General features: G+C 39.5%; 1 protein-coding gene across 1 annotated transcript; it reads left to right on the top strand.

Moving 5' to 3' along the window:
* Nucleotides 1–8,128: 8,128 nt before the first annotated feature.
* On the top strand, nt 8,129–9,568 carry IQCF2 (IQ motif containing F2). Its single transcript, XM_060308645.1, is given in 3 exon segments — nt 8,129–8,146; nt 8,324–8,425; nt 9,185–9,568. Coding segments are annotated over 3 exon segments (504 nt in total).
* The last annotated feature ends 3,551 nt before the right edge of the window (nt 9,569–13,119 follow it).

The following is a 13,119-nucleotide window of genomic DNA, read 5'->3' as shown; positions in this document are numbered from 1 at the left end:
GCGTATATTGAAGAATCCTTGCATCCCTGGGATAAATCCCACTTGATCATGGTGTATGATCCTTTTAATATGTTGCTGGATTCTGTTTGCTAGTATTTTATTGAGGATTTTTGCATCTATATTCATCAGTGATATTGGTCTGTAATTTTCTTTTTCTGTAGTATCTTTGACTGGTTTTGGTATCAGGGTGATGGTAGCCTCATAGAATGAGTTTCGGAGTGTTCCTTACTCTGCAGTTTTTTGGAAGAGTTTGAGAAGGATGGGTGTTAACTCTTCTGTAAATGTCTGATAGAATTCACCTGTGAAGCCATCTGGTCCTGGACTTTTGTTTGTTGGAAGATTTTTAATCACCGTTTCAATTTCAGTGCTTGTGATTGGTCTGTTCATATTTTCTGTTTCTTCCTGGTTCAGTCTTAGAAGGTTATACCTTTCTAAGAATTTGCCCATTTCTTCCAGGTTGTCCATGTTATTGTCATAGAGTTGCTTGTAGTAGTCTCTTAGGATGCTTTGTATTTCTGCGGTGTCTGTTGTAACTTCTCCTTTTTCATTTCTAATTTTATTGATTTGGGTCCTCTCCCTCTTTTTCTTGATGAGTTTGGCTAATGGTTTATCAATTTTGTTTATCTTCTCAAAGAACCAGCTGTTAGTTTTATTGATCTTTGCTATTGTTTTCTTTGTTTCTGTTTCATTTATTTCTGCTCTGATCTTCATGATTTCTTTCCTTCTGCTAACTTTGGGTTTTGTTTGTTCTTCTTTCTCTAGTTCCTTTTGGTGTAAGGTTAGATTGTTTGAGATTTCTCTTGTTTCTTGAGGTAAGCTTATATTGCTATAAACTTCCCTCTTAGAACTGTTTTTGCTTCATCGCATAGGTTTTGGATCATCGTGTTTTCTTTGTCATTTGTCTCTAGGTATATTTTGATTTCCTCAGTGATCTCTTGGTTATTTAGTAACATATTGTTTAGCTTCCATGTGTTTGTGTTTTTTATGTTTTTTTCCCCTGTAATTGATTTCTAATCTCATAGCATTGTGGTCAGAAAAGATGCTTGATATGATTTCAATTTTTGTAAATTTACTGAGACTTGATTTGTGGCCCAGGATGTGATCTATCGTGGAAAATGTTCCGTGCGCACTTGAGAAGAAAGTGTAATCTGCTGTTTGGGGATGGGATGTCCTATAAATATCAATTAAATCTATCTGGTCTATTGTATCATTTAAAGCTTGTGTTTCCTTATGAATTTTCTGTTTGGATGATCTGTCCATTGGTGTAATTGAGGTGTTAAACTCCCCCACTATTATTGTGTTACTGTCGATTGCCTCTTTTATAGCTGTTAGCAGTTGCCTTATGTATTGAGGTGTTCCTATGTTGGGTACATATATATTTATAATTGTTATATCTTCTTCTTGGATTGATCCCTTGATCATTATGTAGTGTCCCTCCTTGTCTCTTGAAACATTCTGTATTTTAAAGTCTATTTTATCTGATATGAGTATTGCTACTCCAGCTTTCTTTTGATTTCCATTTGCATGGAATATCTTTTTCCATCCCCTCACTTTCAGTCTGAATGTGTCCCTAGGTCTGAGGTGGGTCTCTTGTAGACAGCATATATATGGGCCTTGTTTTGGTATCCATTCAGCGAGCCTGTCTTTTGTTTGGAGCATTTAATACATTCACGTTTAAGGTAATTTTTGATACGTATGTTCCTATTACCATTTTCTTAATTGTTTTGGGTTTGTTTTTGTCGGTCCTTTCCTTCTCTTATGCTTCCCACTTAGAGAAGTTCATTTAGCATTTGTTGTAGAGCTGGTTTGGTGGTGCTGAATTCTCTTAGCTTTTGCTTGTCTGGACAGCTTTTGATTTCTCCATCGAATCTGAATGAGATCCTTGCAGGGTAGAGTAATCTTGGTTGTAGGTTCTTCCCTTTCATCACTTTAACTATGTCATGCCACTGTCTTCTGGCTTGTAGAGTTTCTGCTGAGAAATCAGCTGTTAACCTTATGGGAGTTCCCTTGTATGTTATTTATTGTTTTTCCCTTGCTGCTTTCGATAATTTTTCTTTGTCTTTAATTTTTACCAATTTGATTACTATGTGTCTCGGCGTGTTTCTCCTTGGGTTTTTCGTGCGTGGGTTTTTCCTTGGGTTTTTCTGTGCTTCCTGGACTTGGGTGGCTATTTCCTTTCCCACGTTAGGGAAGTTTTTGACTATAATCTCTTCAAATATTTTCTCTGGCCCTTTCTCTCTCTCTTCTCCTTCTGAGACCCCTATAATGCAAATGTTGTTGTGTTTAATGTTGTCCCAGAGGTCTCTGAGGCTGTCTTCATTTCTTTTCATTCTTTTTTCTTTATTCTGTTCCGTGGCATTGAATTCCACCATTCTGTCTTCCAGGGCACTTATCCCTTCTTCTGCCTCAGTTATTCTGCTATAGATTCTCTCTAGTGTATTTTTCATTTCAGTTATTTGTATTGTTCATCTGTTTGTTTGTTCTTTAATTCTTCTAGGTCTTTGTTAAACATTTCTTACATCTTCTCAATCTTTTCCCCCATTCTTTTTCCAAGGTCCTGGATCATCTTCACTATCATTATTCTGAATTCTTTTTCTGGAAGGTTGCCTATCTCAACTTCATTTAGGTGTTTTTCTGGGGTTTTATCTTGTTCCTTCATCTGGTACATAGCCCTCTGCCTTTTCATCTTGTCTATCTTTCTGTGAATGTGGTTTTTGTTCCACAGGCTGCAGGATTGTATTGTTTGTAGATTTTTTTGATGATGGCCATTCTGACTGGAGTGAGGTAATAACCTCATTGTAGTTTTGATTTGCATTTCTCTAATGATTAGTGATGTTGAGTATCCTTTCATTTATTTGTTGGCAATCTGTATATCTTCTCTGGAGAAATGTCTATTTATCCAACCCATTTTTGGATTGGGTTGTTTGTTTTTTTGATATTGAGCTGCATGAGCTGCTTGTAAATTGTGGAGATTAATCCTTTGCCAGTTGCTTCAATTGCAAATATTTTCTCCCATTCTGAGGGTTGTCTTTTCGTCTTGTTTATGTTTTCCTTTGCTTTGCAAAAGGTTTTAAGTTTCACTAGGTCCCATTTGTTTACTTTTGTTTTTATTTCCATTTCTCTAGGAAGTGGGTCAAAAAGGATCTTCCTGTGATTTATGTCATAGAGTGTTCTGCCTATGTTTTCCTCTAAGAGTTTTATAGTGTATGGCCTTACATTTAGTTAGACCAGATAGACTTAACTGTTATTTATAGGGCATTCCATCCGAAAGCAGCAGAATAGAGTTTCTTCTCAAGTGCACACAGAACATTCTCCAGGATAGATCACATCTTGGGTCACAAATCAAATCTCAGTAAATTTAAGAAAATTGAAATCATAGCATGCATCTTTTCCAACCACAACGCTATGAGGTTAGAAATCAATTACAGGGGGAAAAAAACTGTAAAAAGCACAAACACGTGGAAGCTAAACAATATGGTAGTAGATAACCAATGGATCACTGAAGAAATGAAGGAGGAAATTAAAAATACCTAGAAACACATGACAACGAAAACACGTTGACCCAAAACCTATGGGATGCAGCAAAAGCAGTTCTAAGAGGGAACTTTATAGCAATACAATCTTACCTCTAGAAACAAGAAAAATGTCAAATAAACAACCTAACCTTACACCTAAAGGAACTAAAGAAAGAAAAACAAGCAAAACGCAAAGTTAGTAGAAGGAAAGAAATGATAAAGGTCAGAGCAGAAATAAATGAAATAGAGACAAAGAAAACAATAAAAAAAAAGATTAGTGAAACTAAAATCTTGTTCTTTCATAAGATAAACAAAATTGATAAACCCTTAGCCATACTCATCAAGAAAAAAAGGGAGAGGACTCAAATCAATAAAATTAGAAATGAAAAAGAAGTTACGACTGACACCACAGAAATACAAAGGCTCATAAGAGATTACTACAAGCAATTATATGCCAATAAAATGGACAACCTGGAAGAAATGGACAAATTCTTAGAAAGGTACAGCCTTCCAAGACTGAACCAGGAAGAAATAGAAAATAGGAATAGACCAATCACAAGTAATGAAATTGAAACTGTTATTAAAAATCTTCCAACAACAAAAGTCCGGGACCAGATGGCTTCACACGTGAATTCTGTCAAACATTTAGAGAAGAGCTAATACCTATCCTTCTCAAACTCTTCCAAAAAAATTGCAGAGAAAGGAACACTCCCAAGCCCATTCTACGAGGCCACTATCACCCTGATACCAAAACCAGTCAAAGATATCACAAAAAAAGAAAATGATAGTCCAATATCACTGACGAACATAGACACAAAAATCCTTAAGAAAATACTAGCAAACAGAATCCAGCAACACATTAAAAGGATCATACACCATGATCAAGTGGGATTTATCCCAGGGATGCAAGGATTCTTCAATATATGCAAATCAATCAATGTGATACACCATATTAACAAATTGAAGAATAAAAACCATATGATCATCTCCATAGATGCAGAAAATGCTTTTGACAAACTTCAACACCCATATATGATAAAAACTCTCCAGAAAGTGGGCATAGATGGAACCTACCTCAACATAATTAAGGCCATATACGACAAACCCACAGCAAACATCATTCTCAATGGTGAAAAACTGAAAGTATTTCTTCTAAGATCAGGAACAAGACAAGGATGTTCACTCTCACCACTATTATTCAACATAGTTTGGGAAGTCCTAGCCACGGCAATCAGAGAAGAACAAGAAATAAAAGAATCCAAATTGGAAAAGAAGAAGTAAAACTGTCACTGTTTGCAGATGACATGATTCTATACATAGATAATCCTAAAGACCCTACCAGAAAACTACTAGAGCTGATCAATGAATTTGGTAAAGTTGCAGTATACAAATTAATACACAGAAATCTCTTGCATTCCTATACACTAACAGTGAAAAATTAGAAAAAATAGTTAAAGGAACACTCCCATTTACCATCACAACAAAACGAATAAAATACCTAGGAATAAACCTACTTAAGGAGGCAAAAGACCTGTACTCAGAAAAGTATAAGACACTGATGAAAGATATCAAAGATGACACAAACAGATGGAGAGATATACCATGTTCTTGGTTGGAAGAATCAATATTGTGAAAATGACTGTGCTATCTAAAGCAATCTACAGATTCAGTGCAACCCCTGTCAAATTACCAATGGCATTTATCACAGAATTAGAATAAAAAATTTTACAATTTGTATGGATACAAAAAAGACCCCGAATTGACAAAGCAATCTTGAGAAAGAAAAATGGAGCTGGAGGAATCAGGCTCCCTGACTTCAGAGTATACTATGAAGCTACAGTAATCAAAACAGTATGATACAGGCACAAAAACAAATATAGATCAATGGAACAGGATAGAAAGCCCAGAGATAAACCCATACACTTTTGGTCACCTAATCTCTGACAAAGGAGGCAAGAATATACAATGGAGAAAAGACGGTCTCTTCAATAAGTGGTGCTGGGAAAACTGGACAGCTACATGTAAAATAATGAAATTAGAACACTCCCTACACCATACACAAAAATAAACTCAAAATGGATTAAAGACCTAAATGTAAGACCGGACACTATAATACTTTTAGAGGAAAACATAGGCAGAACACTCTATGACATAAATCGCAGCAAGATCTTTTTTGATCCACCTCCTAGAGTGATGAAAATAAAAAACAAAAATAATAAATGGCATCTAATTAAACTTAAAATCTTTTGCACAGCAAAGGAAAGCATAAACAAAACAAAAAGACAACCTTCAGAATGGGAGAAAATATTTGCAAACGAAGCAACCAACAAGGGATTAATCTCCAAAATATACAAACGACTTGTGCAGCTTTATGTCAAAAAAACAAGTAACCCAATCAAAAAATGGGCAGAAGATCTAAATAGACATTTCCACAAAGAAGACATATGGATGGCCAAAAAAACACATGAAAAGGTGCTCAACATCACTAATTATTAGAGGAATGCAAATCAAAACTACAATGAGGTATCACCTCACACCAGTCAGAATGGCCATCATCAAAAAATCTACAAACAATAAATGCTGGAGAGGGTGTGGAGAAAAGGGAACCCTCCTACACTTTTGGTGGCACTGTAAATTGGTGCAGCCACTGTGGAGAACAGTATGGATTTTCCTTAAAAAACTAGAAATAGAACTACCATATGACCCAGCAATCCCACACCTAGGCATATACCTGGAGAAAACCATAGTTCAAAAAGATACATGCGGGGACTTCCCTGGTGGTTGAGTGGCTAAGACTTTGCCTTCCAATGTAGGGGCTGTGGGTTCGATTCCTGGTTGGGGAGCTAAGATCCCACATGCCTTGCAGCCAAAAAACCAAAACATAAAACAGAAGCAATATTGTAACAAATTCAGTAAAGACTTTAACAATGGTCCACATCAAGAAAATCTTTAAAAAAAAAAAGATACATGCACGCAAATGTTCATTGCAGTACTATTTACAATAGCCAGAACATGGAAGCAACCTAAATGTCCATCAACAGAGGAATGGATAAAGAAGATATAGTACATATATACAATGGAATATTACTGAGCCATAAAAAAGAACAAAATAATGCCCTTTGCAGCAACATGGATAGACCTAGAGACTGTCATACTGAGTGAAGTAAGTCAGACACAGAAAGACAAATATCATATGATATCGCATATATGTGGAATTTAAAAAAAAAAGAGGTAAAAGTCACGGATGTAGAAAACAAACTTATGGTTACCAGGGGATAAGGGGGAGGGGAGGATAAATTGGGAGATTGGGATTGACATATACACACTACTATATATAAAATAGATAATAAGGACCTACTGTGTAGCACAGGGAACTCTACTCAATACTCTGTGATGGCCTATATGGGAAAAGAATCTTAAAAAAAAAAAAGGAGTAGATGTGTATATATATATATATACATACATATATAAACTGATTCACTTTGCTGTACACCTGAAAGTAAGACAACATTGTAAATCAACTATACTCCAACAAAAATTTTTTAAAAAAGAAATTCTCTGCTTAGAAATAATCATAGTAATAAATAACTCAGGCAATAAACATTAAGAAATGCTAATCTGAAGATGTGACCAAGATGGTGAAGTAGGTAGACCCTGAGCTCACCTCCTCCCACAAGAATACCAAAATTACAACTACTTACAAAGCGACTATCTATGAGAATGACCTAAAGACTAGCAGAAACGATTTTCCACAGCTAAAGATACGAAGAAGGAACCACAACGAGATGGGTGGGAGGAATGGAGTCAGTATAGTCAAGACGCACACTCCAGGGTGACAACCCACAAACAAAAGGATAATAATTATTACAGAGGTTCTCCCCAAGGAGTGAGGGGTCTGAGCCCCACACAGGGCTCCTTCGCCTGGGGATCCTGCACCGGGATGATGAGCCCCCAGAATTTCTGGCTTTGAAGTCCAGCGGGGCTTGTGTGGGGGAAAGCTGGAGGGCTGTGGGAAACAGAGACTGTTCTTAAAGCACTCATGAAAAATCTCACACGCTCTGAGACCCAGCACAGAGGCAGTAATTTGAAAGTAATTTGAAAAATATCAGCTTTTAAATTTATCTTCCACCACTCATTTTTGTTTTCTATTTAATTAATTTTAAGATTGTTTTTTATTTTACTGCTTTCTAGATTCATCTAGTCTCTCTAGTTTCCTATGGCACACTGAGGTACTGAAACTTGAATCCAGGGAAGACAGGAAGTGCTAAGTCTGAGAGACAGTAGAGAGCTGTATGGAGCTATCTATCCTGCCATGGTCCCTCCTGCCCTCCTGTGTGACTGATAATGAGAAAGGATGTGGATGGACCTCACTGGAGGAACGGCACCCAAGTGCCCTGTCTTTCCACTCTGAGTTCGGATATGTCTCTGACAGAAGGGAAGTGGACAGGTAATACAAGTTCGCATGGAGCTTGTTTGTGAGGAAGACTCAACTTATGTGGCATATATCCTAATCCTGATGTCATAAAGCAATTGTTAACTCATAGCTCTCCCCCTCATATTACTCATCAGACCTTGGGAAGTAGAGAAATAAAGGAACCATCTAGAGACAAGCCATGGGGGTTCGATTTTGTGTAAGAGACATGGCCAGATCCACTCAGCAGGCTTGAGGGTGGGTGGGAATCACTCTGGACTTCACAGCTTTTGGGAAAAAAGAGGATGCTGAGGCAGTGGGTATCTTTGTGCAGAGCCATAGAGAGAAACGGTACTCTTAGCTCATCCATTCATTTCCCGTTTAATTCTCATGACAGACAGACGGCAATTCAATTTTAATTGTGATTGAGGATTCCGAAGACGAAATTAGGTTGAAGCAGAAGAAGAAGCAGAAGCAGAAGTAGCAGCAGAAAAAAGAGGTAGGTAAAATCTCCATATAATTAACAGATATCCAGAACATTTATGTCAGTGTCATGAGGGTGTGGAATTGTGCCTCTTAGGGATCCAGAGTTTAAAGTAATCAGGAGTCAATTCAATACTGGCTTATTTTTCCTTCACTTCCTTCTCAGCATGAACTCTCTGGCTCTGGGTTTGACTGTGACACAAAGAGTGAATGGCGAGAAGGAAAGCCATCAAGAAATGCATGAGCTGGGAGATGAGGATGTGAGGACTCTGAATTAGAAAGTAGAATGTTCACAGTATGGGGAGGCTGGGAGTAGAATATGTGATGAGGGTGTTAAAAACTCACCGCCATATTGAAATACACTGTTGTGGCAGAAAGAAATCAGCCAATGGAACTAGAATTAGCAGAGAATACCAGGCAAAAGCATTATGAGGCCAAACCTCCCAAACCCAATAAGCACTGAAGAGGTAGAGTACAACTAAGTCCCTCACATTCTTAATGCACCCTCCTAGTTACTAATGGTTTTTCTCTTGATCCATGCACCTGTGAGGTAGTCAAGAGGAGGATGCTATGACTCTGAGGGTAAGGTGATGTGTCCATGTTGGCAGAGGAGGGCTCACCACCCAGGACTTCTGCCTCTTAGTTAGTGTCCTGCTAACTCCCCTGAAGTTTCCAAAGAAGGGCTGACTATTAAAAGAATCAAGGCCCTTTCCAGGAATATCCTAGAAGTTGGTGGCAGGAAGTTCCCTGAGTGGTCTCTCTTATCTCTGCCTAGAAAAATATAAAAGAAAGAATAAAAGCAGCCGAGAAGATCCAGGCCTGGTTGCGTGGAACCCTGGTGCACCAGACATTGTTACACGCAGCCCTCAAGGCCTGGATCATTCAGTGCTGGTGGAGACTGACAATGGACAGGCTGTGGCAGAAGAAGCGGAGGGCAGCCCTGATTTCCTACGCACACACAGAGAGGGCAGTGGTCAAGCTCCAGGCTTTGGTCTGTATGTGGCACATCCACTGGTGTTACTGCCAGGTGCTCAATGCCATCTACATGATCCAGTACCACTGGCAAGGCCACAACTACCAGACCTGTGCTCTTCTCCGGGGCCACTGTGTAGTCACAGCCACTCACCTGCAGTTCCACATTGAAATCATCAACCCCTAAGTGATGGCAAGAAGCGGCACTGTCTCCTGTCCTCAGTAAAGGTCTAACCTGATCTGGTATGTCTCATGGTCTCCCCACCAGCTAATGGAAATTTTAGGACTTAAGCCATGCTGCCTCCTCTTCTCCCTGGGAAAGAACTTTAGTGAGGTTTTTCCCTTGTGCCCATGAACCCTGTTCTGGACTGACAATTCCATATGCTACTTACTTAGTTGTCAAAACAGAAGCCAAGGTCCTAGTCTAATATAACAGAGCCAGAAGTCCCAGCTCCCATCCCCAGCCCCGTTCCTTTCTTCTCGCCAGGAATCTGCGAGACAGGTGAGCTACATCTTCCTGAAGACTTTGGGTACCTCTGCACATGAGAACAGACAGTGAGGGTCTTCTCTGTCCGCCTGTAGTTGGGGATTGACTGGGATCTCAGATGCCTCAGACAAGGTATCTTTGCCAATCACCTAGTGAAAAGGTCAGCATGTGGCTGACTCTTCTGGTAGAAGTGCAGTGCAGCCCCAGGTAAAGGACAGGAGGCTGGCCTTAGTGATAGATGTGACTGGGCATGCTGACGAGCAGGTGATGACCCTGGGGACTGGTAGAAAACAGGAGTTCATGGCACTTCAACTCCATCTTCACAATTCCCTTACCAGAACTCCTCTCCCTGAGGGCTGTGTAGCAAACAGGGCTCCCCCTGATATTACCCCCATCCCTACTCTTGTCTCCATTCTCACTCCCATGGTCATACTAAAGCAATGCTATACTCAGTAGCAATTTCTGTGATGATGGAAATGTTCTGTATCAGTGCTGTCCAGTGTGGTAGCCACTAGCCACACATGGCTGTGGAGCACTTGAAATGTCCCTGGTGCAACTAAAGAATTGACTTTTAAATTTTATTTAAATTAATTTATATTTAAATAGCCACATATGGCTAGTGCCTATTCCATTGAATAGTGTGGCTCTGGACCTTACCATTAACCAATCAGTGTACTGTTGCCCAAATTGCTTTTTCTGGAGTTTCATTCTCTTTTTACTTTATTCTCTCCTTCCAGTTCACCTTTCAAATACCCCTAATAGAATGTTTCTTCAGATGTGATAAAGTCTTCCAGTCTATTGACCCTACCAATTTTTTTTACAGCCATCACCCTGACAAACCCTTGTATCTCTCTTTACCCAGTTCAGATTCTATACTTAATTATTGTAATCTCTCTCCTGAACAACTTGAATTCCCTTGGTCCTCTCTCTGCAAATGTATGTGGGATGAACTTAATTATCTACCTGCTCTGTGCCTGCAGAAGAGTGGCATGGCTAGAGCAAAACACCCATGAGGCATGGTCTCGGTTCATATTCATGACTGCAAATCTCCATTGGACAAATTTCCCAATAAATTTATCTGGTGTGTTTGCATTTCTTTTTTCTGAATTGAATAATTCATACCACCTCCTCTCCAAATGCCCAATTCTGCTTCTCCCCTTGAACTCCATAATGATGATATATGTCACCACACACTTAACAGAAGAAATGGGAGCAGACTGGACCTCCATCTTCCTACCACCTCATTCTCCATCCCAGCTCCATCTGGACCACACTTGCTGCCTTCCCTCCAAGTGAAATAAATGAAGGGTCTTTGATCCCATCAAAGGTTAACTCCTCCATTATCCTGCTGCCATCTCAAGGTGTTTGATCCTGCATTCATAACCCCACTATCCAAATTATCAATGTCTACCTCTTCCATCTTTAAAAAATACGATCTTAATCAGTTTCTTTTCCAGTTCTCTGTTTCTCCTCATAGCAAATCATGCCGTCACTGTTTCCACTTCTGTTCCTACTATTTTCTCTTCAGCCCATTCCAATCAGCCTTCTACCCCTCTTACTTCACTGACACTGCACTCATCAACATCACCAACATTGCAACTGACCAAATCCAATGGTTTTTTCTCTGTTCTTATGCATTCTCTCTACATTAGGCTACAGAGTTAATTACTCCCTTCTTATTGAAATACATAATTTTTTAAAAGCAAACAACAAAAATCATACCACTTTATCCACAGTACTTTAATATATATCTTTAATAGATGAGACCTTTGTAAAAATATAACCTCAATATTATCATATCTATCAACAGTCACAATAATTCATAGAATATATATGTAACATCATATATCTTAATATCATAGAATATATATGTACCTAATAACTGAGCTTCAAGATACATAAAGTAGAATTCCCCTGTGCCCCTTTGTGGTCACCCACTACTCTCCACCAAACCCTAGCAACCACTGGTCTGTAATATGTACGAATTGTTTTCCCTTTTCCAGAATGTCATGTAGAAGGAATAATAATTTGTAGCCTTTTGAATCTGGCTTCTTTCATTTAGCATAATGTGTCTGAGACCTGTGGTGTGGTGGGTACTCATTTGTTTTAATTACTGAGTGGTATTCCATTGTATGGATGTTATCAGAAATTTTTACCAGTTGAAGGGTCTTGGAGTTGTTTCCAGTTTGGGGTGATTACAAATTAATCTGCTATGTATATGTGTGTTTTTTTGTGTGAACCTAAGTTTTGCACTTTATTTGGTTAAAAACCTAGGAGTGAGAGCTTCCAATTTTGGTACAAGATGGTGTCAACTAATTTTCCCTTCTCCTCCCCTCTAAATACAAACTAAATACTCTGAAAATAATTCAACAATCATAAAAGGACTCTGAAATATGGAGAGATGGCGGATCATCTAGGAGTCTCAAGATTTTAAAAGGTACACCTAGATGAATTCTTGTTTTATCTGTCATACATCTCAGACTGGACACCAGATATGTCTGCAACCTAAAACCAACAACAGGCATAGGGAAAGCTAAACAAAACAAACAAAACAAGAAAAGCATGCTCTCTCTGGTCAAAAGAAGGGGAAGCCCAGCAGAGACTAAGCAGGGAGACCCACGCCTAGTGGCAACAGCAGGCTGAATTGCCTACAGTACCCTTATAAGCCAACCCATCCCATGCCCCACATGCACTGGCAGCAACAGGCATGATCTGCTCACAACAGCAGCAACAGTGGAACCCAGGCTTATCCACCCACTCCACACCCCACATCCATTAGCAGTGGTGACCCAGTCTGTCCTCAGCAGCAGTAAAAGCAGAACCCATGTGGACCAACACACTTCATTTATCATCTGCTAACAGAAGCAGGCTTGATCTACCCACAGCAGCAACAGCAGAACCTGAGCAGATCAACCCATCTCCTACCCCAAACTAAATGGGAGGAGAGAGGGGATCCTCCTGTACCTCAGCTCCAACAAGCCTAGTATCTCCTGGCCTTCCAGTCAGTGGCAGAGGCAATCCAGACCTAGCAGCACCTGGCCATCCAGCCAGCCACAGAAGAAGATCCAGAACAGGAACTTCCTGTCCCTCCACCCAACAGCAAAATGCAGTCCAGGTAGCCCTTCTCTCCTCCAGTGGCACCAGCAGAGACCGGGTGGGACACCCACGACACCAGGTGGCCAGTGAACAGGCCAGCATATTGCTCTCTACCTCAGAAGTCCAACATCCTAAACCCTCCATCTAATGGCAAG

Source organism: Globicephala melas, chromosome 11 (assembly GCF_963455315.2).
Source record: "Globicephala melas chromosome 11, mGloMel1.2, whole genome shotgun sequence".
NCBI lineage: Eukaryota > Metazoa > Chordata > Mammalia > Artiodactyla > Delphinidae > Globicephala > Globicephala melas.
The sequence above is the reverse complement of the archived record's forward strand: the minus strand, read 5'-3'. Positions and strand labels throughout refer to the sequence as shown.